Raw genomic sequence first — 27,906 nt, forward strand, 5'->3', positions numbered from 1 at the left:
GATGTAGAGAGGTTTGTGCATGGGTGCATAGCTAGTGCTTGTAATGACTAATCTCACACAGTAAGGGTACATCGTCAGTTTTACCCAAAGATCTTCCCTAGAGTGCTTGGAAGAGTGTGGCAATGGTGTGTGTTGTCCTTTTGAGTTAATGGGGTCAATCAGGAATTTTGAACTTGTTCTAATAGACTTTTACTCAAAAGAGCTTAGGGTGAGTGGTGAACAAAGTCACACCTTAAAGTGGTAATTGAATTTTGTGAGGGAGTGTTTCAGAGAGAAGAAAACCCTCAAGAGGTAATGATAGACAATGGGCTGCAATTTCTATCAGAAGAATTTGGAAGATATTTAATGCAACAAAATATAGAAAGTCCGCAATTGGCCATCCACACAAAAATGGTTTGTTTGAGAGATTTAACAGTGTGTTTATGGGAGAATGTTCAGCTATCTGTCCTAAATGGACTAGATTAGAAGGAAGAAGTCAAGAAAATTATAGAGAATTACAGAACAATGCCACATTCATAAACTTGCATGTCACCATTTATGGTAGTGTATGTACCAGGGTTGATATGCTTGGATGAGGAAAGGAAATATTCAGAGGCTTAGCAATGCAGAATTACACAGGAATGTTTGTGAAAGTCAAATGAAGTATGGTAAGTGTTTGGATAACATGTCAGGTAGAAAAAGTTATGGGTGGAAGGTGGGTGATGTTGTATGTTTATGGCTGTCATCAGGTATAAAGAAAGCAGCATCTAAATGGTCTGCTCCTAAGCGACAACAAGGAGCAGGAGAGTACACTGTCATGCAGAATGGCATCAGGTGGCATTTGAGGAATATCTCATAGTGTGGGGATTTTTAACTGAAGAAGAATTGGGTGACAGGTTTAGAACAGATGCCACATAGAAGAAAATTGCATCAAGTAACTCTGCCTTTAAAACGGAAAGGTCATGTATGTTAGTATGTCTACATTGGTTTTCAATAAGATATTCAGAATGATATTTAATTTATCCAATGATTTACTTGTGCGTTATTTTTTTATTTTCCACTATAGTGTTTTTAGGTATGTTCTTTCACTGTTGGGAAGGGGAATGTGTTGTACTTCTAGGTAGTTTCAGGGACTAGAATGTAGAATGTCATGTTATGAAGCAGAGGAACGTTTTGAGCTTCTGCTTTATGATGTTGCCTGAACGACAAATGTGATCTGTGTCTTGGATAAACCAACTGGCCTCAATTCCCTGTGAACTTTGCTGTTCCTGCGGAAGAAACTCTTTACAGTCTTCAAGGAAGATTACATTTAAACAAAGAATTTTTGATTTTTTAAAGTTGATTTTGCATCTCTTTGTATTTAGTAATGTCACAATTCTGTCCACCCCAGTCATGTGTTCAGTCCTGACATTGTCTGTGACGTAAATGTTATCAATGTAAGATAGCGCCTCAGGATCTTCTTGTAAGATCCACATACTTTTTGCAGTAAATAGACCAGCTCTGTTCTTGTAGCCCATAGGCAACCTCATGTACGAGTTTTGAAACTCATTGCATGTGAAAGCTGTTAGATACTGATATTAAGTGGTACGTTTTGGCTAAAAACCCATTAGCAATGTCCAGGGTTGTTATGTATTATGTTCACATGAGGTTCAACATTAGTACAGTGCTATGAGCATTTTGTAAAGCATGCATGGGTGTATGTGAGTTTAAACTCTAAACCTATTCTATTTTCAAACTGTGAATAGAGCTTGTTCATTGTGGATTGGCAAAGCACTATGACCAATATTGCAGTTGGTCTCAAATAGATGTTGTGTCGCATTTAGATTCTAGCGTCAGAGGATATTGATCCTGCCTTTGTGCTTCACTCCTTAAGGTAATGATGCTTGGAACTGATCAGTGGGTTTCTATACAAGGCTGTAGCATCCTTTAAAGTCCATTCACATGCATGGTTTTCCCTGGGCTCTTCAGGTACTAAGTAGGAAAAGACTTGCATTATTAGCTAACTCACCCAAGTTGCATCCCTCATAGAAACTGAAGGCCCATCATGTTCAGCTAGAGTGATCTCCTAAGCATCCAATAAATGGTGTGAGAATATTGCTTTTATTCCAAATGCACTGTCCTGTCGTGAAGTGTTACTACCCATGTCCAGTTGCGCAAAAAATATCTGTAGTTTGTAGGGCATATTTTGTCATCAATCCAACTGCTTTTTTCTTTTTCAAGATCTGTCTCTTCATTCTTTATATGAACTCCAGCTTCGCATCTTGACTCACTTTTCTACTTAACATACTCGTCCTTCTTACAGTACTCAGTTTGTACACTCATTTCTGTCTTAAAAAATTTGTTAGGACCGCTAATGAGTGTGTGCCATGCAGAGTAGTGTAAATACTCACAAATTTGCTTCCTAAAATGTTGCACACTTCTACGAGTGCCACCATTCAGACAATAATGCATAGTTAAAATTCTATGCTTATCCTGGTGTGTTTTGTGAGGATAAACTTCTTCGAACTGGTTGTTTTTGGGAGCAATTTAGAATGGAATTTTATCTTGTTTTGTGTGTGCTTTACTCATGATGGCATTTATAGTCTGTGGACTAATTCCCTGTATGACAATTAATATTGAGCGTGTTCTGCAGGTCTAACAGATGTAGCTCTTGTGACTGTCATTTGTATCACATACTGTGCATGTGACTGCTAGACTCCTTCTGTTTGATTCAATAATCTGTCTACTTTTGCAGCAGGAGGTTTTGCTGCATCAGGATCTGATGTAAAACCAGCCAACATGGGCCGGGTGGCCCATCATTAATTAGGGGACCTATTCTAATATTTCAATGCACGTGAGGTAAATGATCGCAAAACCATGCCTGATGTTCCTTTTGAGTCACTGGGACTTCCAGATCCCAGCAGGGTACATAATTCTGTAGCATTGGTACTGGTCTGTATGTATGAAAGTCCATTGTATTGGAATCTACAACCTCAGCATACACATTTACATCAAATGGCGCCGCACAACCCATGGTAGGAACTCCTTTATTAAAGAGATGTGTGAGTGGTGCTCTGACATGAACCCAGTCACAACAGGAGCTGCCTGTGTCATTTTCAAGAGATATTTAATAAACATGAGATCCTAAACCAAGAAATCTGAAATTGGAGAATAGCCTTTTATGTGCTAAGCTTGCTACTCCTACAGCAAATAGGTATTCCCTATATTGACTTAATCAATAAGGTACACACAGTTCCACACAAAGTGTCTCTGGCAATAACAGGTTGCTAGGAATATACAAATATTTGGAGCAAGAGCCCTCACTCACCTCACGGTGACATGCTTCATCATAGGGCTATGCTCCTCGTCAGGCCGGCGCTGCAATGCCTGACGGGCCCCGCAAGGGGGCTCTTTGCCGGAGGTCTTCTTTTGTGAAAGAAAGCCGGTTAGCAGAAAATGCTAATCTAGGATTGGTATGAAGAAACTGTTAAAAATGACTAGAGGTAAAACGTAATTTATTAGAATGTCTGCCCCCTGCCATGATTAAAAGAACAACGGGGGGGAGAAAATAAAACAATGTTTAAACTCCCCAAATCACTAAGAAAAAACACTAAATCACTCAATATGGAGTTATAGTGAGAGTAGACACAAGATCCCTTGTGCTACTTCTAAAAATAGGTCAACATGTTTCTCGCTAGTTAGTCAAAAATGATCTAGTGCGATTCATCAGGACCATGACACCTACCTAATCCTTAAGTAATTAGAAACCCATATTAGGGAATCAATAATAGCAGGAACCGGAAATAAAAGACAGAGAACATGAATCATACAAAAACAACCAAAGTGTGCTCAGTGTTAGCAATTCACATCCGAACACATGTGGAAATCTCCCTTCAGTGAAGTGTGCCAAAAAGTTTTGTCAAAATTATTTAAATAGTAAAGTTAAAACATTGTGCTTACCCTCCATATGCTAAAAGATGGGCCCCATCGGGGAGAACACCAGGCTTGAGTGGTCCGTTAAGGTCTGGATATATATAGAGACATAAAGTATCTACAGATATTAATAAACATTATTTCCAAGGACAGGCATATTGTAGAGATATAAAGGCGAACGTCCTATGGCGAAATTGTATAAAGGATGTGAATTACATCCTCCTCCAGTTCATATATAGATATATAAACACCATGTGCTGAACGGAACCAGTAAGGTAAACATGAACACTACAGCACAAACTTGTTAAATACTTGTAGGTAGATATAAGCATATATTTCTAGTGTGGCTCAAATCTAGCGTATTGTAAAAATATATATACCGGTGTTACCGAAAAAGCAGTAGAATGAAAAAGAAATAGCGCTCAATATCACAATTATGAATGTAGGTATTAGGCAAAATGCCTCGTCAGTAGAGAAATGGACAACGCGCCCCACCGATCGCCATATTCAAGACCTAGACAAGTCCTATACTAGGATACGGTAGGGCTCTGTAAAGTCAAAACGGGAGAGGAAAAGGGAACATTAGGGACGGCAAGAGTGGCGCGTCCAGGTGGATGTTACGGTGCGCGCTACACATAGAAGCGCGGCTCAAGCGATCTAATATCTCTAACAATTTATAGTTTTAAAACAAAAAGAGGTCGCCGGTATGCACGGCGCATGCAGAATAATCAACATTATGGAGCACGCCAAAAGTGCCGGAGCGCATAGCGGCTCAAGCGCTCCAGCATATGGATACTTTGGTATGCGGACGCGAAGAGGATCATTACGAGAGATCCCGTAAAGCAACTATAATTTACAACTATCTACATAACATTGAAAGAAAGGTCACAGGAGAACTTACTAGTCTGAAGTACCACGTCTGCCGGCACGCCTGCATGCCTTCTGTGCTCCCGGAATACTGGGGCTTAGCAGAGGGAGGGGCCTTAAGAGGATGGGAGGAAGAGCCATGGAAAGAGAAAAAGGTCTATGCAGAAAATGTAGAATAGACATAAATAAAGGACAATGTATTGTATACCCAAAAATGAGGGTGGTGCCAAACAAGGAGAGACTCTCTCAATATACCCCATGATAAAGAGTAAGGAGGGGGAAACTGTTCCAAAGGAAACTGACCACAGTGTATGCACATAGTTAAGTTGGAGTAAGTAACAAACAACCCTACTACATCTATTTAGGACCTAGTTATATAAGAATAAAGGAGGACAGCTCCATAAACAATAAGAATTTACTTATGTATAAAGTTAGTCCAAGAAATGTCGTTGTTAAGCCCATTGAGATGTGTTTTTAATCTGTACACCCAACGTTGTTCCTTCTCAAATAACCCATTGGAGCAGTCTCTATTGTCCTTGATGGTTTCCAAAATGATCCATCTAAGATCTTCAGGGGTATGATGTTTTTCAATATAATGATTAGTCAATTTAGTGGCAGTTCTTTTACATCTAATTGTACTTCGGTGTTTGTTAATACGTGTCTTTACCATTCTAGTAGTCATACCTATATATCTCAAGTCACATGGGCAGAGAATCATATATAAACAGTTTTTAGTGCGGCAGTTAGTATGTGATCTTAATTGCCATTTCTTTGGCTCACCCAAACCCAATTCTTGCGTGCTTATTGTTAATGGGCAGACGTTACATCCACCACAAGGGTGATGGCCTGTGACCCCCAACCATTGTCTAGTACTAGTAGGGGTGGGTAGTTTCTGTAGTGCTGGTCTGGTGTGGACCACTAGATCTCGAATATTTTGTGTTCTCTTAAAAGAGAAAAGAGGACGTTCAAGGGATTCCCCAGCACTATTAAGAATCGGCCAGTGTCTCTGCACTATTTTCTTGATCTGATTACTCAATGGGGTAAAAGTAGTCACACAAGTCAACCTGGATTGCTCTTCATGTATAGTGTTAGTTAGAAGGGATTCTCTAGGAATGTTGCTGGCTCTTTTCTTAGCTCATCTGATCTTAGAAATAGGGTAATTCCGTTCCTGTAGTTTGCAATCTAAGGTATTTGCTTGGGTCTGGAAATCAGATATTTCTGAACAGTTACGCCTAATTCTTAGAAACTGACCGAAGGGGAGATTATCTCTCAAGGCTTTAGGGTGATGGCTATCATAAAGAAAGAGTCTGTTTCTATCTGTGGGCTTGTGAAACACAGATGAGTTTAGAAGGCCATCTTTTAATGTGATCCATAGGTCAAGGAAAGATACCTTTTTATCTGACATATTAGCACTAAAACGAAGATGGACATCCAAAGTGTTGATCCAGTGGATAAAGGCGGTTGCTTGCTCTGCATCCCCTTTCCAAACTACCAGGATGTCATCTATGTAGCGACGCCACAGTCTGATGTTGGAAAAAAAGGGTTGTGATGGTGTAAGTATATGTCGTTGTTCAAAAGTGTACATATACAAACATGCAAGACTGGGTGCAAAGGTACTTCCCATGGAGGTACCTTGTATTTGATGGTAAAGACTTTCTTCAAATTGGAAAAAGTCCTCTTTAAGAGCCACACTGGCACACTGCATAATAAAACTGACAGGGGTGTTGTAAGTCCATGTGTTGGACCGGAATAGGTCTTCCACTTTGGTGAGAGTTGCCTCCTGGGGTATATTAGTGTATAAAGCCTCAACGTCAAGGCATATCAGCATGTCAGTGGTGCCAGTATTGTTAATATCCTCTAGTAGAATCAAAGTATCTTTAGTGTCTTTCAAAAATGTTGAAGTTGCTTGAACAATGGGTTTAAAAAAGAAGTCACAAAATTTAGAGAGAGGTTCAAGGAGGGAACCTATCCCTGACACTATAGGGCGTCCTGGAGGAGGAGTACCCTTGTGAATCTTGGGAAGACAGTAGAAGTATGGTACCCTCGGACTCTTAGCATCTAAGAAAACGGCCTCATGTTGCGTGACCCAGCCAGCTGACTCCGCTCCGGTTATCATCCCACGGATCATGTGCTGCAAACGTACAGTGGGATCTGTAGATATACGTCTATTGTCAGAGTCACTAGATCCTCTGGGTCTGTGCACATTCCCAACACGTCCACCACTGAACAGCTCCAAGACTCTGATAGATAAATCACAGAGACTGAGAGAGTTCAAGAGGGGAAGAGGGGATTTGGAAGGGAACAGCTGGGAAGGAGACCTGTAGTAAGAAAAAGGTTAGAACACACAATATGAAAATTATATCTCCTGAAATCAATACTAGACTATGATTCTAAGCCTAGTCACTCTGAAAACCTGAACAATCTAAGAGTTAAGTTTAAAGTGACTAAGTTTCAAGATGGCCGGATACCTGTAGGGGAATCAAGATGAATTAAATGAAAACTTTCTTATTCAAGTACTTTCCTTTACATGAGAATCAGAAAAAACATTCTGACTAAATTTTAAACCAGTCATATAAACCCTGTTTTGAGAATGTATACTAGGACCATACAATATTGCATCTAGAAACTCTGGCCTTCTGTGTACTCTTAAAATGTTTCAACACAAATTGCGCATATTGCAGATATATATATATATATATATATATATATATATATATATATATATATATATATATACACATACATATATATATATATATATATATATATATATACATATATATATACATACATAATAAACACAATAAAAGGATTGTGCACCATGAATAACACAATATGGATTCAGGAAACAAATCACATAACTTGTCAACTTGAATATTACATAATAAATATCTTAGAATAGTAGCATACAATAAACAACATGAATTAAACTCGAGGAGAGAATCGTGCGTCTTGCCAATTCGAGTGTTACCATGTAAAATACCAAGAAATGGTAGCACGCAATGAATATCAAAGTCAAATCATCATTAATCGAATTGCGCGTCTTGCCGATTCGTAAAACACGATGTAAATGTCAAGGAATAACAGCTCACAATAAATAACAAGATCAAAGTACAATGAAACGAATCACGCTTCTTTTGCCGATTCTTAAGCCACCATGTAAAAATGTCAAGAAATGGTAGCACGCGATGAACAACAAAGTTAAATGCCCATGAAACGAGTTGTGCGTCTTGCCAATTCGTAAAACATCATCTAAATGTCAAGAAATAGTAGCGCGCAATGGACAACAATGTTTAAACACCATAAAACGAATTGCACGTCTTGCCGATTCTTAAGCCACCATGTAAATGTCAAGAAATGGTAGCGCGCAATGAATAACAAAGTCAAATATTTATGAAATAAATTGCGCATCTTGCCTATTTGTAAACTACCTTATAAATGTCAAGAAATGGTAGCGCGCAAGTAATCTGTTACTCATTTAAAAAATGTAAACCAAGAATATGAAAATTCTAAATAACGGTGTCGGGACAGTCCAACCACTGTCTTACCGCCTGGAACAATGATCACCAATGAAGGATTAGGGCAGAAGACTGGAAGATCCAAATAGGTCGCCGGGACAGGAGCTCAGGAAGAAGCTGCTGCTCTGCACCGGGACCTCTGAATAGTGAGCACTGGGAGTTGGGCTGGCTCTCTTTTATAGAGTCTTGGCCCAGCCCAGAATCACGCCCAGGCATGTTGCAGGGAAAGTCTCTGGAAGGCCCTGGAAAGGGGCCACACCCTAACACACTCTGAAAACCTGCAGCAATACATTGCAAAGGAACAGTATTTGTAAGCATATTAAAACTAAGTTTTCAGGATTGAACTCTGCAATGCAAAAGGTTAAACCACAACATATCAGCACAATGCACAAATTACTTTGTTTTGAGAGTGCTGGGTTTTTGCATTTTTGTCGCCAATAGAGCGGGTACTGCTCTGGTGTTGACATCTATAATAGGTACCATCACTCAGCAGTCTGAGGCATTCTTGTCTGTAAGGTTGTATCTAGAACCACAATAGCGCCTCCTTTATCTGCAGGTTTTATAGTGATCTCCAAATTATGGGATAAGGAGTGAATAGCTGCCCTTTCCAGTTTGGATATGTTCTGAAAGGGATGTGGGGATTCTAGAAGTTGTATTTCATTACGTACCGCCTTCTCAAAGGTAAGTACTTCTATAGGAACTGAGGTAGGGGAAGGCATAAAAGTAGATGGATTCCTTAGGTTGGTATCGCCTCCCCGGTCTATAGTGGGGCTGTCTTTAAAGAAAAAGTGTAGCCGGATCTTTCGAAATAGAGCTGTCATCTCGCAGTTTAGTCGGAATTGATCTTCCTTCGGAGTTGGCACAAAGCCTAATCCCTTCTCCAGAACTGCCGTCTCAGATGGGGTAAGTAAAGTACCGGAAAGATTGACAACTAGGGTTTCTTTTGTGATGTTACACTGCGACTCCTGGTGATCATTTGGGGTTCTTCTTGTGCCCAGATTTTAACACAACTTTTTGGCACACTTTACTGAAGGGAGATTTCCACGTGTGTTCGGATGTGAATTGCTAACACTGAGCACACTTTGGTTGTTTTTGTATGATTCATGTTTTCTGTCTTTTATTTCAGGTTCCTGCTATTATTGATTTGCTAATATGGGTTTCTAATTACTTAAGGATTAGGTAGGTGTCATGGTCCTGGTGAATCGCACTAGATCATTTTCGACTAACTAGCGAGAAACATGTTGACTTATTTTTAGAAGTAGCACAAGGGATCTTGTGTCTACTCTCACTATAACTCCATATTGAGTGATTTAGTGTTTTTTCTTAGTGAATCGGGGAGTTTAAACATTGTTTTATTTTCTCCCCCCGTTGTTCTTTTAATCATGGCAGAGGACAGACATTCTAATAAATTACGTTTTACCTCTAGTCATTTTTAACAGTTTATTCATACCAGTCCTAGATTAGCATTTTCTGCTAACCGGCTTTCTTTCACAAAAGAAGATCTCCGGCAAAGAGCCCCCTTGCGGGGTCCGTCAGGCATTGCAGCGCCGGCCTGACGAGGAGCATAGCCCTATGATGAAGCATGTCACTGTGAGGTGAGTGAGGGCTCTTGCTCCAAATATTTTTATATTCCTAGCAACCTGTTATTGCCAGAGACACTTTGTGTGGAACTGTGTGTACCTTATTGATTAAGACATTGTTGAGAGTAGTACACACAGGGCCAGGAATTTATTCCGAACCTCCCACCTCTCTTTCAGCCCCTCCTTTTTGTTGTTGTTTGATTCCCTATATTGAGCCAAAGAACTTAGCCAATAATTAATCTGACATCTCTGCTAAACTGTAATAGTTGTTCTTTCAAATGTATCATCAAATAATTCTCAAAGATCTAGATTAATCTGGGTCCCAAGTTGGGCCCCAGAAATATGTTCTCTAGGCCTTGCTAGAGTCACAGGCTTCGGCACTAATGAAGTAGTTAGTGTGCAGCCTGAATCAGAAAATCCATTCTCCAGCAACCAACAAACAACCTACTGAGTAATTTTTGCATAAATAATGTTTCTGGTAATTTTCAGTCCCATGACATGGGTCTGGAAGAATAGGTAGATAACCAAACCCTTTTAGAAATGAATAACACGCTCAATTACACACTCAAAAAGCACTTGGAAGCAAAATGTGCTTTTAAACTATTATTTTTAAATGCTTATCTAGTAAATATACTATGATTTATAGCAGGACAGAAATCAAACAGCAGTGCAGCGCAGCAGTTTACAAGTAGTGAAAAACACAGGGAGAATTCTAACATTGTTATTGCATTTTATAATTCTAACAGTATTTCCTGCTATTTCTAGGTGCTGTAATAATTGGAGCTGATTATTTACACTACTTTGTGGGCACCCCTATTGGCTAATCTCTTTAACAACATCTCTGGACGTTGCATCCCGAACTCATGGTCCTAATCCTCAATCGTGGCAATATTCATAAAAGAGGATTGTTTACAACCAAGTTGTTACAGACCTATCTCTCATATTGACTCCATCGACAAAATCTTGGATAGTCATTATAATAAGATCAGAGTATGGATGAAGGATAACAATGTCATCAACCCCACCAATACAGATTCCGTGAAGGTTAAGGCACATTAGAACAATGCTTGAATTGCAATTTATTTGTATTGTTACTAAGCTTTGTCACTAATACCGGACTGTCATGGATTCATCCTGGCATTTGATCAGGTAAACCGATCTAAACTTTGGAAAATTATTTCAGATTTAGGTCTTGATGCTCCTTTGATTCACTTCCTTTCTGGCTTCTACAGGAACTTGGAGGCCAGAGTGCGCTTTGGGCCTGAGAGAGCGTAACTTGGCTGTACCATTACCTCTCTTAAAACAAGAAAATGAAGGGGTAGTTATTTTCCTATATAGCGTGAAGAGATTCTTTCATTTAACATGATACACGCAATACATACGAGTAAAGTGCTCAGATTAATATATTGTTTCATGCATGCTATATATTGTCATAGTTTTGGAAGAATGTTATTGTATTTCAGAAACATTATACCTTATATTCATTCTATATTTCAACATAAGAGACATATAGAATTAAATTTACCTGAAAAGTGTGTGTGTCTAATTAGCTTGTCCAAAGTGAAGGCCCATAATTTTTGCTTGTGTTTTTACCATCACTGTAAAGTTTGCTTTTTGCATGTTTTCCTAAAGCTGCAGGTGTCAGGATCTGGGACCAAGGTAATAGGGAGCTCATTGTGCAGGAACATAAGAAATGCCTGGAGGGAAGCTTATCAAGGACGGGAGGAGTATCCTTAGTTGGCAGCTATACCTTTTGTGAAATTTCCAATGTGGAGGGTGTACTAAGGTTGAACGCCAAAGATTTCAGAAGGCAAAAGTGTAACTTAGCAATTTATGATGTGTGGTTATGTTTTTGAACTAGGCAAAGTATTTGCCTATGAGATCACCCGTGGAAGAATCAATATGGTTTAATTAGAGGTAAGATTCAGATTACCTCTGTCCTTTCCTGAGAGCGGACCCTACTGAGATGCATCCCTTGAACTTTAAATTCTATGTGGCTTCATGCTGCCATACCTCTCCTGATAGAAACTTCTACAGAAGTTCTGTCATGCTGACCACTTTTCTTTTTGAACCCCATAGATTATTAACATAGTTTAGGATTTGAGATCAAATGGTTAGGCAGGAAAACTTGGATTCTAATTTAATGCATCAGATGTTTTTCCTTATTTTCTGCACTATCACTATTGAAATTGGTGGTATTTTATATGCTAATGAAATTCCATATTGTGCGACGTTTTGATTCTCCTTTGGTTATTCTGTACATTTATACTGTGATTATGAGACTCGTATATGAGTCTGACTTTGAGTCTGAAATAAAGCCCTTTGAACTGTAAGTTGGTCTCTGGATTTAAATGTGTGACCATTGAGTTACACTGTCATTACTTTCAATAATTTAATGCATTGTCTTCCCATCCTTCGGAACAATGAAAGAAAGATTCATCAAACCACAGATTTAGAGATAGGGCCCAGTGCTGGATCAGGCCTGATGGGCAATGTTCTTCTGCATTCAAGCTGAAGTGTGGAGTCTGTCAGGGTTGTCTAATGCACAAGTCTTGTTCATTCTGTACATTAATACTATGAATAATCACTTGGTTCAGAGTGACCAGGATGTACCCAGAGTCAATTGTAAGTTGATTTCTGCTCTTCTATGTAGGAACTTTGCAGTTCTTTTGGCACACAATCTGAGGAGCCTGGAGGGACTGGTGACAGCCTTTTCAGTTTTCATACCTGATTTAGATTTAGAAGCCAATTCTCTTAAATTCTAATTCTTGGTGTGCAGGCCACGCAACTCCACTTAGAAAAGTCTGAAAACGTTTAACACTAAGGGTAATAGTTTAAGGGTATATAATTTTCCCTTCCTGGGGATGGTTTTTGATTGGTCATATTACTGGAGCAGCAACCTCTTAATTCGCGGTCAGTAATTTAGGCAGTCTGTGGGCATTCTGTTCAACATTTCATCAGTAATTGGTAACAGACAATTTCGTCCCTTTTTAGTAATTTATAACCAACAGTGTGTCAGTGACTTCATATGGAGCTGGAGTTTGGGAATACTCTAATACATACACTTTGCAAATAGAGGAGAATCTCAGACTCAGCTATTTCCTCTGTCTTCCCCCCTCGTGCCGCAGTTATGTATGTCATGAGGAATCAGGCATCTGGTTTTTAGAGTATTCTATCAAACTGGCCACCCTTACCTTTTGGCTTACAGTTTGACTAAACCCTCAAGCAGCTTAAACCATCTTATTATTAAAGTCTTTATATACCTTCACTCTTCCATGTGAAAGCAGTTTTAGAAGACTTTGGGCTCTTGTACCTCTTTTATAACCCTTCTTTTATATGTAACCTAGATAAATCCTTGGAAAAATCAAAATATTTGGCCAAAAGACGAGTTGAAAGAGAACTGGCGGCATTGAAAAAACTTTCTGTTAGGGAATAGGAGGTGCTTAAAACATCGCCAGGCTCGGAGCCTTACTTGCTCAGAATGCCAGACACTGGGACAGGGCCCTGTTGACATGTTTTAGACTGAGGATCGTACGCTTTCAATTGCGGTTTCCCACGGATCCAATATGATAGGTCCTCCATTTGTTCCTTCCCTTGTGATGTGCATTCGTCCCAACCTTGTTGCACTTAGTCTAGAACAAACAGAGGGTGATGACAATGGGTAAAAGAGGCGCTCTTCTTCACAAATAAATTCTAACCAATGTAATATACGGTGCCTACCTTCCGGGGCTTCACCCCCACTAAGCCCCAACTGATAACTTTCAAAAGTTATCCAAATCTATTAATATGTAGTGGCACACGTATGAATCAAAAACAAACAGTGTAAGAATATATCCAAAATATAATATGTCCAATAAATCAAAGAAAAGTTTATTCCATAAAGAATGATTCCATCTTAAATGTTCAAACAGAGTCAATATTTCAAACACAATCCAATATCCGATTCCCAAAACGTAATTTGATATTTCAATAATGCCTCAAATAATAGTCACAGTATCGCTTTTATGATCCTGCTGATTCGTCAATCCTGCTAGCTTGTCAACACGTGCTTCATCAGGGGATTGCCCCTCGACTTCCTCAGGACATCCTACAAATATATTCCCATAATTAGCAAATCAATATAATGCAATCTAAATATAAATCACCCTTCCTGGTGAAAATAAGTAAATGTGCATTAGAGTGGAAACCGCACTCCAATAATTTCCAATAATTGATGTGTCCTAAAAAGATAAACGTACCTGAATTATCCCAATTGTGATATTATTCACCAAAGGAATAAAATAAAAATAAAAATGATAGAATTAAAATAATAGATAATAAGTGTAGGGCTAGTAAAAAATGTATGCTCCCATATGTATTAGTAATTCCCCATTAACATGCATCAAACCTTGTGCACAACCAAAGCGCTAACCCAAGGCTAGACAAATCTTATATCCCTAGTAAATACCTTACAATTGTTAGGTTTAATTCCCACAGCTGTTAATCAAAATATATATCTGGGCCTAAAAGATGTAAAATGTACAGAAAACAGGACTTTGTTTTGTTCATTGTCTCATAAGTTCTATATTTAAAACCGTGTTTTATACGCTATATAGCGCTCACTTGACCGTAGTAATATTTCCTCAAATATATTGTATTCCCAAGTTAACCGACATCTCCTGAGGTCATAAAACAACAGTAATCAATCCCAGAGGTGCATTTCTCATACCTTAAAGTCCAAAAACCCAGTGATTTCCATACACTGTACCTATGTGTCTCCTCTCCAGTCTCATCCGAGTGTAATAGCACTGAGCAGCGAGTACGCCAAACTCTGTCAAACCGTGTATCTTTCTGCCGCGCCATCTTTAAAAGGCTGCGGTTGCTGAGAAACAGGCAAAGGACTCTCAACGTAACCTGGAACCAACAAAATAGAAGGCGGACTATTCTGCAATGTTCGAAATCGGAATCCTCTTCACACACAAAGAGAGGAGCCCGATTCATAAGAGTCAATACGAGTAATATTTATATTCAACCTAATATTACTATTTTTCTTCAATTATATTTCTTGAATATATGAGATATTCAGTGCAGTATATAGATTAACAGATTAAAATATTGTACTCACCAAATCCATACTTACACTTAAGTAATGTAATTTTGAACCCAATCCGCTTATGTTGTTTATTTATCATACTCTATCAATAAAATTCAAAAGATAAATTCTAAAATTAAGATAAAAACGTTGTCATTTCTCTATAGAGCCTATACCAAAGTAATCATCTAAAGTATTCATAATCAGTAATTGTTTAGTAAAATATATTGAGAAACATCAATGAAACCAAAAGTAACCCATAGAAATTCTCATGCTCAGCAATGTGATAATAAAGCTATTTCAGACTTCATAATCGTCTCTCTATAGAGACATCCCCTATTGGTCACCAAGAAAGTATTCCAACCCATAATCTGTATTTAAACCTCATTCTACAGTATCTAACTGCATAATCCAAGTGGATTCCCTCCTCCTTAGAGCCAGTTCCCTATTGCCACCTCGTGGATTCGGCTCACAATAATCAAAGCCAAAAAACTTAAATTCTTTATAACTTGCACTTAGTCTTTTTTTGCAGATTTTATTGTTTTAATTCACACCGGTTTTAATCCTTCTGGTACATTTTTAGGCAATGCTGACCTGCCCTCTGTTTTTCACAGATGCTAAATGAGGATGTAGTTTGTCATGCTGTTGGGCCATTGTTAAATTCTTCTTCGAGATAATGAGGTCTGTCAGTATGCATTGCATGTGTGTAGGAGGCTGGCCTGGTTTGTAGTGGGTACCTAAGGTACTTACACATTATACCAGGTCCAGTTATCCCTTATTAATGGAACATAGTCAGTGTCTAGAAGCCAGGCTCTCTAAGGGTAGTGTGGATGAGCAGCCAAGGTCTAACTAGAAGACATGCAAAGCTTATGCAATACCACTGTAGTCACACAGTACTCACACACATGAAAGAAAATACTCAGTGTTACAAAAATAAAGGTACTTTATTTTGGTGACACAAATGCCAAAAATACCTTAGAGACTATACTCCTTTAGGAGGTAAGTATTATACACAGTATATACACTAGAATGCAGAAATAGAAAACAGTGGAAATTGTGAAAATCACAAGAGTTCGAAATGGGCCTAGGGGGAGCACAAACCATATACTAAAATAGTGAAATGCGAAAGTAGGTTTCCCACCTATGCAAGTTTAGTGTGTAGAGGGGCACTGGAAGTGTAAGAAAACAGCACTTCACAAAGGGATCCCATGCCGCCAGAGAACCACGCAGGAGGCTGGGGGCCGGAGCTGCTCGGTGTACGAAGAACTTCGTAGAAGGATGCCAACAAGCCTTGGCAGCTGCAAAACACACAGTGCACGGGGGTACTGTCTGGCGTGGGGAGGCAAGCTCTTACCTCCACCAAAGTTGGACAGCTGGACTTCAGGACCATCAGGACCATTTTAGTCCACCACCTGTGTTGCTGGATCCACGCACTTCTTCAGGATAGTGGACCGAAGCCACCGGTCGGCACTGCAGAGGGGTGCCTGCTGAAGCAGGGGGGGGACTCCTTTACTTCAAGGGAGATTCCTTTGTTCTTCTGGTTGAGGCTGAAGATAGGTAGTCCTCGGAAGATGCACAACCTGGAAACAGTTGCAGTTGCTGGCAGTAGCTGAAGATACAATGTTGCAGAAGTCGTCTTTGCTTCTTTGTTGCAGTCTGCAGCGTTCTTAGAGGGTCCAGATGCAATTTTGTTGGTAGAAGGTGAAGTGAAGGATGCAGAGGATTCCTGCTGGAGTCTTGCAATCCGAATCTGAGGAAACATCCAGAGGAGAGACCCTAAATATCCCTAATAGGGGGATTGGTCTGCTACACAGGTAAGCACCTATCAGGGGAGGGATCTGAAGTCACCTGCTCGTACTGGCCATTTAGATGCTCCCAGAGTGCCCTGCCAACTTGGAATCCAAGATGGCAAAACCCAGGGTCACTCTGGAGGTGCTCTGAGCACTACCCCTGGGGTGGTGATGGACAGGGGAGTGGACATTCCCCTTTCCTTTGTCCAGTTTCGTGCCAGAGCAGGGACTGGGGTTCCCTGAACCGGTGTAGACTAGATTATGAAAGGAGGGCACCATCTGTCAAAGCATTTACAGAAGCTCTTGGAGGCTACCCCTCCCATGCCTGTAATCAATCAAACAGTCAATCAAACAAATTTCTTAAGCGCACTACTCACCCGGTAGGGTCTCAAGGTGCTGGGGAGCGGGGGTAACACCTATTTCCAATGGGAGAGGGTGTAACATCCCTCTCCCAAAGGAAATCCTTTGTTCTGCCTTCCTGAGCTTGAGCTGCTCAAGCAACTGGAGGGCAGAAACCTGTCTGTGAGGTGGCAGCAGCTGGGGTGGCCTGGAATACCTCAGAAGGCTGTAATGGCAGTACTGGGGGTCCTCTAAGGAGCCCCCAGAGTGCATGCAATCATACAACCAATGTTTGCAAAAGCCTTGGGGTATTACTCCAACATGTTTGACACCAAACATGGCCATATTCAGAGTTACCATTGTGAAACTGTACATAGGTAGTGACCTATGTATAGAGCACACGTAAAATGGCGTCCCTGAACTCACAAAGTCCGGGAAAATGGTCCTGGATGACGTGGGGGCATCTGTGCTAGTGCAGGGGTGCCCTCATACACCGGTACTCTGCACCCAGCCTTCAGGGTTGGGAGGTCTGGTATATGGGTAACTTATAAGTGACCTGGTGCAGTGTAAAAGGCTGTGAAAGGGTGCATGCACCATTTCACACAGGCTGCAATGGCAGTCATGTAGAAGCCTTTGCATGGGCTCCCTATGGGTGGCAAATCTAATGCTGCAACCCATAGGGATCCCCTGGAACTCCAATGCCCTGGGTACCTAAGTACTATATACTAGGGACTTATAAGGGGTGACCAGTATGCCAATTTGGGATGAAATACTGGGTTACCAGTATGCAGTGACAACATTTAGAGGAGAGAGAGAGTGTAAGCAGTGGGGTCCTGGTTAGCAGGATCCCAGTGACACAGTCAAACACACGGACAAGGAGGCCAAAAATGGGGGGTAACGTGCTAGAAAGAGGCTACTTTCTCACAATGTGTGCTCTTATACACTTTCCTATAATTTGTTAACGAGATGTTTAGGTTTCATGCTCTTATCAATGTTTTAAAATCTATCCTTTTTAAGCAGTACTATTTTTGGTTTGCCTTGTTTCCCTATGTACATTTATGATTATGTTTATGATCAAAGAAAGTATTTTTGGAGTGAAGTGGTTGGTAACTAATTTGCCTAATTCTGAGTTTCAAAGGTGGGTAGCCTTGGCTTACCTGTTTCCAGAAAAATAAGTCCTGTTGTGCAGTCTAGAAAGCAAACCTCCCATCTGGTTCAAAGGCTGTGGATAAGTGCACAAGCAGCAGGGTGGCCAGAAGGCCAGCCACCATACAGCACCCTTTGGTGGATGTCGGTGTTCATGTCCGATCACCTGGTTCGAAGCTCTTCTCCAAACTAAAGCCTGTAACAGAGTTTTAGCCTGGGAGATTGTTGAACAATGTTATAATAACCATTAAACATGCCTAAGCCCAAGAGATAGTTGAACACTTGTTAAAATAAACAGTAAACATGACGCGGCAAAGCGTTATTTCAGTCTCAAATTTTCCACAAACTTTGTGTTAGTAGCACCTAATAGTTGTATTCTCAAATAGAAATGTTTAATTATCAAGAATCTATATGCATTAGCCTAATTATTCCTATTTCATGTAACATTTGGAAAATAATGAACATGCTAGGCAGTACTTAATTTGTGAAAGAAAGAGTGCTGCTCAGATGCCCGCGGCGTGAGTGTGCCTAATACTTAGGCTGATAGTCTTCAATCCACTACAAGACACTCCACGCCCCCTTTTCTCCCTCGTACGGGTTCCTGGCTTCACCCTTTGTAACGATTTTGCCGTCTTTCCCTTCCTCCGTCTTTCCGATCTGTGTATTTCCCCTCTCTTGCACTGGGCAAATATCTGAGGCAGGAAATAAGTGCCGGTCTCCAAAAATAAGTGCCATGGTCCCCACCGACAACTACTGGCTCAAAAAAACACTGATGCTATGAATGTGTGGTAGAACCACAAGCATTCACTTGCCACATGGTTAAAATATATATTTTTGGACATTGTCACATTCCTAGAAGTAGAAAAACATAATATTTATTAAAAAAAATAATTTTAGCCTTGTGCACTCATTGGCTAAACCAATTGTTTTGTTTCTTGTTCCTCCTAGTAACACCATATAAAATGAAAGTAAATACAATTTCATTTGTGGTTACCACCCGTTTGGTAGAGAAAAGTTGAATCTATCTTATCTAACGTTTGAATTTTTGTGTTATTATATTTCCCTTCTGTTGACATCTTTATTTTGTTCTAGATGTCACCGTCTGTGAGGACAGCTGGAACAGAGAGACAATACTGCAGTCAACCACTGGGAGCAGGCTACTAAACTTCGGAAGCTGCTCGGCACTTCACCCAGCTGAATGTAAGATCAAGAACGCAGCTTGAGCCTACCAACTTTTACATCAATCAGTTAATTCGTACATATGCTAAATTTTAAAATCCCCAGTCCCTTTTGAATTCTTAGCATATGTTTGCTCAGGATAGAAAGTTGTCTTTCAGAAGCACATTTTAACAGAGGGTTTAAATCATTGATGGATTAATGTATGAAGGACTGTTTGAACCCATAACTTTAAATCTCCACAGCTAACATCCCTTATGCCATTGCAAGCACGAATCACTGTCTGTTGCTAAGCACTCTTCTCATGTCCGACATACTTTGCCGTTCACCCAACTTATTCCTTTACTAGTAAAGATGGTGTTATACCAGATTGTTTCATTTTATTAAAATTTTATATAGGGACTTTCAGCCATGCCTCTTAATCTACTGGTTTGTTGTTGTGACAGTCACAGTCTTATCCCGCTCAAAACAGCATGCAGGATGGTGAAGTGGGTCTTCCCACTTCAGCCACTAGCTAACTTCCATGTGAGTTATGGCACTCTTTACTATCACAAGGAGAACACAGTGCACAAAATAGTTCGTTTCACTGCCAGGGACTACTATGGCAATGAGCTCATTTTGAGGCAAAAAGTATTTTTACTTTTGTCTAATGTTTTGTTTTATATTGGAAAGGTGCACGTCGCTTCCCCTACAATAACGTATTGCAAAACTCATGAACAACAAGCATTGACAAAGCCAACTCCTGCCACTTGGCTAATTTCCGACCTTACGTGATCTTAATTTACTTTGCCGCATACGAGACATTCCATCAACATTTTTTATCCTTCCTGCAAAACCAGACACACAATGCCAGAATGTTCCTCTACTGCCAACATCTCCTGCTTTGTTCCACAAATGCCTGCACTATAGTAAATCCTGGTCAAAGTATAAATGTCCCACATATTGAAAATGTGTAAAGCATCGGAAACTATTTGTATGTTTTCAAAATTACCTCTACATGTGAAGAAACAGGTTTGATCTCGAGACCACTCCAATACACTACAATGCAATAGAATTTATAAAGCGCGCAGCTGCATCTGGAGAGGTGCCCCGCTGCTAGTGGCTAAAAGTACAACAGGCAATTGAACAAACCCAGAACCAGAGGCCTATATATCAAACAAATAGGTCTTTAGACGTTCTCGAAAAACGGATTCAGTGGGCGCAAAGAGAAGAGTCGAAGGCAAAGAATTCCAGAGTTTGGCAGTCATGAAGGAGCAGGAGCGACCACCTTTTCTTGCCTTGCAGATCCTAGTAACAGGAAGATGTTTTCATCCATTTGAACACAGTGATCTTTCCTGTTGGCAGGCTTGCAATCTTCTTAGAAAGCAGGGTCCTTTTTGCTTGCAAGCTCTGTAGGCAAATGTTAGGACTTTAAATTTGATACAGCTACCAGTAGGCATCCAATGAAGGCTACGCCAGGAGGCTGCAACAGAGGAGCAAGCCGGAATCTTCTGAATCATCTGAGCTGCGGTGTTTTGAATGATCTGCAGGCGATCAATTAGACAAGATGGTAGGCCTAGGTAGAGGCTAGTCGTGTAATCAAGTTTTGAGGTTATCAAGGCATGAATGACAGATTTACGGTTTTTCTCAGGAACCAAATGTATACACTTCCTGATTGATTTCAGCGTGAGGAAGCAACTGGCTGACACAGCTGTAACCTGAGGTTCGAAAGATAAGTTGGAGTCCACTTTGACACAGATGGGAGGGTGCGTGGGCACCTAGCTCAGATGGTCGCTAGTTGTAGGCCTCTAGGTGGCTGTCAGTACCAAAAAGGATTATCTCTGTTTTGTCAGAATTCTGTTTGAGGCGGCACACATACATCTATTTGCTAGTGGCCCTCAGATATCCCTTGAACACTGTCAATTCTCCTAGAATGAGAGCATCAACTGCTTATCGTTGGTCTGTGCGATGACCTTTACACCCCATGCCTCCGTGATGGAAGGGAGAAAGAGTGTTTGTGATCTGCCCCCCAGATAGAGCTTGAGCCAAGCCCAAGATAGGCCTTGGATGCCCGTGTTCCATAAACTATCCAGGAGAATGAAATGGTAGATTATATCGAAGGTTGCTAACAAGTCAAGAGGACAACCATGGCTACCAGTCCCTGATCAAGGTTGTTCTTGATGAATTCATCAACTTCCAGGAATGCGGATTCCAGGCTGTATCCAGCATAAGCTTTTTATAAGTAGAGGTAGAAGCATGACCTGCTTCCAACTCTCTGGCACTATAGCTGCCTCCAGCGATGCGTTCATCAATTTATTCAAGACGGGATTGATCCTGGGTGCAGCCAGCCTGAAAATATCCATGGGCATGGGTCAAGTAGTGACACAGATTTGCAGCTCGGCAGTAGAATAGACAAGTCCTCCAGGATGAGGGGATCAAAATAGGATACCAGTGGCCTGGGAACATAATTCCTATACTTGATTGGGAGCCTCTTGGGGGAAACTTGTTGTAAATCACTTGAATTGTATTATAGAAGAATTCCGAGAGTGCCTCCCATCACGTTATGTTGAGAGGCATTAGGTGACAAAAAAAGAGTTCACCACCCTAAAAAGTTTGCAGGGTTTATTGGAGGTGGCAACAATAGAAGATGAAATAAACTCTTTATGTGCCTTGCTAACTGCACTACGAAAGGTATTTAGTGCCTTTTTGTAAATTGCTTCAGCTTTTAAGTTGCAAACTTCCTCCACCTGTGTTCCAGGTACTGGCAGTGTGACTTTTCTTCTTTTAAAGCGTCCCTGAACCAAGGAACAGAAGGAATTGATCTCCATTGAGAAACTGCTTGTAAAGGAGCGATGCAGTCAAGGGCTGAGAACAGCCAGTTATTCGCCCTGACCAGGTCAGGGCATAATGCACCTGAGAGTTGCCTGTAGTGCTTCCAAGAACAGTGGTTCAGATACATGTCTCCATGACCTGGAGACTTTCTGAAAAGAGGGCTGCTGTATCTTAGGACAGGCCCTGCCAATTTTAAAAAGAACCACGAAGTGATCTGACCAACTTAGTTTGAGGACTGGATCTATGTGAATATTCAATGTATGAGAGAAAATAAGGTCAAGTGTATGACCGGCCTTATGGGTTGGCCCCATCACATGTTGGACTAAGTTAAACCCCTCTAAAGTCGATAGGAAATGTTTAGCAGAAGAGCAGTTAGGATGATCTATGTGTAGGTTAGTCGCCTAGCAACAGGAAGTGTGAGCGGAGAATATCAAGGTGACCTATCAAGTCCATTAGTAGGTTAAGTGGTTCAGATGAACAGCTGTGGGGGGTGGGGGGTCTGTAAAGTAGTTGCCTGAGACCGTGAAGGAGGGGTCTGTAGTGATTGTAAAAGAGAGGCCCTTAATGGCGCCCATATTTAGGGGTTTGGAATTAAAGCACTGGTAGGAGTCTCTGTACACTATTGCCACCGTCCACCTTGTTTATCCTCTCTATTTAATGCTGGATTCGGAAAACAGCCAGGATGGAAAGAGCGATATCTGGGACAGAAGGGTCTGAGAGCTTCTTTCTGTCAGGAAAAGAAGCTCCCATTTATTTCCTGTGAGTAATTCACTAAATTCGAAAGAATGTTTAAGTAGGGACCGGCATCGTGGTTAGGATGGCCAAAAGTGAGGCTCCCTTCTGATCCTTGCCGGCGTAGATATTCCCAGCCAGAGGTGACTTAAAATTAGACTCATGCAACTCATGCAGGGAATTGAAGGAAAAGCCACAAGATGGACAGATAGTCCTGGCAAAAGTGCTCAGTAGAGTTCTTAAATTAAATTTGTGGCTACAGCGCGGCAAGGTTAGCTGATTTGTAATTGCCATTAAATCATCTTTAGAGTACGCTAACGTGGTAGGAGGCTTAATAGACTCACAGGCAGCCTGGCTGGCACTGGACGCAATCTGGGTGCAGATGGGCTTGCTTTTGGCGCACCTCTGGCATGCCGGCGGCGTTTCCCACTTTTATCTGTTATGAGGGAGCCGAATTCCAACTACTAGAGTGCGTCCTAACAAAAATGGCGTCTCTGTTGTGGGAATGGAGAGAATTGCAAAACCCAAAGAATTAAAAGCGGATTAAAAGTTTTGAGCTGCTTCCAATCCCAGCATCCTCCACTAATTCATACAACAGTAAAAATAGCAGAAGTATTTAAAACACAAGATGTTTACACACAAAGTAAGCTTCTGGACATCTGCGGCTTTTTCTGTTTTTGTCTGTTATTAGGGAGACCCAAATTCCAACAACTATAGCGCATCCTAACAAAATTGGCACCTTTGGGGTGGAACCAGAGAGAATTGCAACGCCCTGAATTGCACAAGCCCAGTACCCTCGACAAATTCATACAACAGTAAAATAGCAAACGTTTTTAAAAGACAATATTTTTACATGCACTAGCAAGATACTTCCTGCCTGGGAAAGATATAAGTACAGCTGCACTAATGTTGCGCTTGCATGTGTCCAAGGCAGGGATCCAGCTTTTTGTCGAAACTGACCATATTGCCTTCGGTTATCCAAAGGGACATCACTTTCAAACCACACAAAGCAAGAAACCTAAGGGTGATCATCTCCAATCTGTGTGGTTGTGTAGTGAGTTGTGTACCGCCTTTGTCTAGTTGAGTACCCTCTCTTGCTCAACTATCCCAGCCACATCTCCCTTGTTCAACAGTAGCATATAAATATTGGACTTCTGCAATGCATCTACATGGGGCTATAGTAAAAAAGAGTCTACTAACTACAAACATACATTATGAGTCTCGTCAACTGGTTGCGCACACATCAGCAATCGAAGGCACTCCATTGGTTAACCATATGGGAAAGACTGAATTTCAAAACCTTATGTATAGTTCAGAAGGATGTACATGCAAGAGCCCCAGACTATCTTGCTAAAGGTCTCGAAATAATAGGCAACTAAATGCCTGTAGTCAGCTCTCTGAAATCCAGACAAATACTTCTATTTGTAAAGCCCAATTCACTGGCACTCCCCTTCCATCTCATACTTAAAGATTCGAAGAACATTTGAAAATTAATATGTTGTTGGTTACAAGTGATAACCTATTGGCCCACCACATGCCACGTCGAATGCACAGTAGTTCTATCATCTTCAGTAAGTAATGCCATCCAAAGCCTTATACTGTACAAATTGTTCACCCTGCCCAGGTTATTGTGAAGGGTGCTTAATTGGCTGCAAAGTTGTCTGAGCACTGAACAAAATACCACAAAATAAATAATAAACAATATATTTTCCCAGACTGCCAATGTAATAATCTCCTTTGAAGGATCTCGAAGAAGCTATCATGAAGGATGAAGTAAGTTGTTTTATTAATAAATGCTGCGCACCAGGAGGAAGCAGCCAGTCAACACCCCTCGTACTAACATTCAAGGATATGTGCGAATGCAACACAACTCCCTCCTTAAGTAAGAAATAAATTAAAAGGAATGAACAACAAATAATTTGAAAGTAAAAAATAAGATAAATGTATAAAATCATATTACAGCAGTAGCGTTAACATCCTTCTAAATTACTAAACCATTACAGATATAAGTCAATTGATCTAGGACATTTCATAATCCTTGGACCATTTTGGAGAATTACGTATTCATTCCTCATGCAACTTTTGTGGAAATCGGTAGTATGTATATCTTAACCACGCTTTCCGTGACCTTGGTCAAAATGTTTTGTGAGACATATTGATCATTTCGTCACTTTCTTGTAGTTCGAACATTACCCATCACTCAGCAGTCCTGCATGCAAGTTACCTTTCTCACTTGGAAGGGGCCAGAAGATCATGATAACCCCTTCCTTCCTTCCTTCCTTTGGGTCCATTTCTTGCACACACACCTCTACCAAACCCAATACAATTTCCCAGCTGTTCTTTTTGTCACTGTCACACAACTTGCCTTTCTCTACACCTTTTGATAACTGCATTCTTGGTTTTCTACCTTTCGTTACCTCAAAAGTCTCTTTCCCATTGCACTATTCAGAGTAGTGTGAAATGCCCATATCAATTTGTTAAAAGCGTTTCTTCACAATTCTTCCTTGGCACACTGCTAGTTACAATCCTTTCTTGAGCGTCCTTTTCCGCCTCATTACCAGACCATTCCCTTTGGAGTAATAAACAGATGAGCGAATATGTGCACCCCCACGTCATCTAAAAATCATTCAAGTCCTGTGAAACAAATTGCACCTCATTATATATCACTGTAATCTCTGGTGTACCCTCTCTGTCTCCCATATTTCTTCAAGGAAAGAAATCCCATCATGTGTAGTTACTTGGTTGGTAAATTTAATTTCCAGGACCTATAATGATAATCCACCTCAACAATGGCATACTTCGGTTCAGCTCCCCGAACATTGTAAGGCGCTGAAATATCTATCCTAATTTTTTCCCAAGGGGCATCCATCATATCACTTGCAACAAGTCCTCTCGATTTGTCTGTCACTACATGCACACGGTGTACAATTTCTTAAACTTCTGTCTGTCTTGGTTCAAAGCCGGCTGCCTATTTTGCACTTTTATCTTGCGATTGGTCGCATTCATACCAATATGGCTCTAATGAGCCGATGTCCGAATGTTCTCTCTCACTGCCTCAGGCACTAGCAGCACTTCACCACTCAACAATATGTCATCAACCACTAACAGTTCAGTACGTATGTGACCATTATTCTCAGCACAATCAGATCCCTTACCCTTTCTTGGCTATCCTTCCAATGCATATTTCATGACCTCCTGCAATACCACATCATCCTTCACTGCTTGTATTTTCACCTCATGTGAAATTCGACCTTCAGCAACTGCATTAACTGAAGCCACCACCAATTCCCCTTCATTCACTACACATTCCTCCTGATCCTTAACTGGTAATCGTCACACAGACAATCTGGTAAAATATTTATTTTCCCTGGAACATACTCTTATTTGTAAGAATATTCTAACATCACCCAACGTGATATTCTAGCAGATTCCTTGGTTGAACCTTTTGTAGTGAGTACATCAACTGAGGTCAGTGCATATGATAAATTCAGTTCCCCACAAAACTTCCCAAAGTGATTAACACCCCACCAGCAAGTCAGTGTGTCGCACTCAGTGGTGGAGTATGATAGTTCTGCATCACTCCAGGGTCTATATGTGTAAGCAATGGTGACTTTTCTTCCATCTCTGTATAGACAGAACCCAGGGGCACACTGCTGGCATCTGTGCAAATTACACTTTTGTCAAGTGTGACAAAATTGCTTCAGGGCAGGGACAGATGCAATATCGTTTTTCAACTGGGCAGATTCAATCTTGCATCCATCACACCACTCATATTTGCAGTATTTTAGCATTGGTTGTCTCATAAATACAGTCTTATCTACACATATAGGTTTAAAATGAGATTCATATTTTGCCAACCCAAGGAATGACCGTAGGTGATCCTTGATCAACGGAGAAGGGGCATCCTAAATTGCTGTAGGTGATGCAGCATTCTCATCCAACCAATGACCCTATACACCACACATCACACTAATCTTACCTTTCTCCAGTGCTGGACTTATTTTGCTTATGCAGGGTCATCCCGAATCTTTTTGCCTCCTTCCTCCTATTTTTTCTGACCTGTTGCTGTTGGCTTTTGAACTCTGAGAACTTTACCACTGCTAACCAGTGCTAAAGTGCATATGCTTTCTATGTAAATTGTATGGTTGATTGGTTTATCCATGGTTGGCATATTTGATTTACTAAGTAAGTCCCTAGTACAGTGCACTAGAGGTGCCCAGGGTCTGTAAACCAAATGCTACTAGTGGGCCTGCAGCACTGGTTGTACCACCCACCCAAGTAGCTCTGTAATTGTGTCCCAGGCCTGCCACTGCAGTGTCTGTGTGTGCAGTTTTTAACTGTAAATTCAACTTGGCAAGAGTATCCACTTGCCAGGCCTAAACCTTCCCTTTTCTTACATGTACGGCACCCCTAAGGTAGGCCCTAGGTAGCCCCAAGGGCAGGGTGCAGTGTATGGTTAAGGTAGAACATTTAGTAATGTGTTTTATATGTCCAGATAGAGAAATAACGCTAAATTCGTTTTTCACTGTTACATGACCTGTCCCTCTCATAGGTTAACATGGGGGATACATTTAAATATGATTAAAGTGTAGATTCCCCTTGGGAGCAGATAGTTATGTGGAGTTTGGGGTCTCTGAGCTCACAATTTAAAAATACATCTTTTAGTAAAGTTGATTTTAAGATTGTGTGTTTAAAAATGCCACTTTTAGAAAGTGAGTATTTTCTTGCTTAAACCATTTCTGTGACTCTGACTGTTTGTGGATTCCCTGTCTGGGTCAGTTTGACAGTTGGGCTGGTTGCACCTCTCACTAGACAGTGACACAAAGGGAGCTGGGGTGTAGTCTGCATTTCCTGATGAGCCATCTGTGCTCACACCTGAAAGGGCTGTGCCTGCCATCACACAATGCAGTCTCCAACCTCCTGGTGAGTGTCTGGGGCCTGGCCTGGGCAAGGCAGGATTTCACATTCAAGAGAGAGACTTTGCT

At 40.8% G+C, this 27,906-nt stretch overlaps 1 protein-coding gene across 3 annotated transcripts in view; it reads left to right on the forward strand.

The window, feature by feature from the left end:
* Positions 1 to 27,906, forward strand: part of SHLD2 (shieldin complex subunit 2) — a 567,669-nt gene that overhangs the window by 215,714 nt on the left and 324,049 nt on the right. For all 3 annotated transcript variants that reach the window (XM_069240624.1, XM_069240626.1, XM_069240625.1), the window contains one exon: positions 19,295 to 19,402. In XM_069240624.1, coding sequence (XP_069096725.1) covers positions 19,295 to 19,402 — 108 coding nt within the window. The remainder of the gene's footprint in view (positions 1 to 19,294; positions 19,403 to 27,906) is intronic.

This window comes from Pleurodeles waltl, chromosome 6 (genome assembly GCF_031143425.1).
Source record: "Pleurodeles waltl isolate 20211129_DDA chromosome 6, aPleWal1.hap1.20221129, whole genome shotgun sequence".
Taxonomy (NCBI): Eukaryota; Metazoa; Chordata; class Amphibia; order Caudata; family Salamandridae; genus Pleurodeles; species Pleurodeles waltl.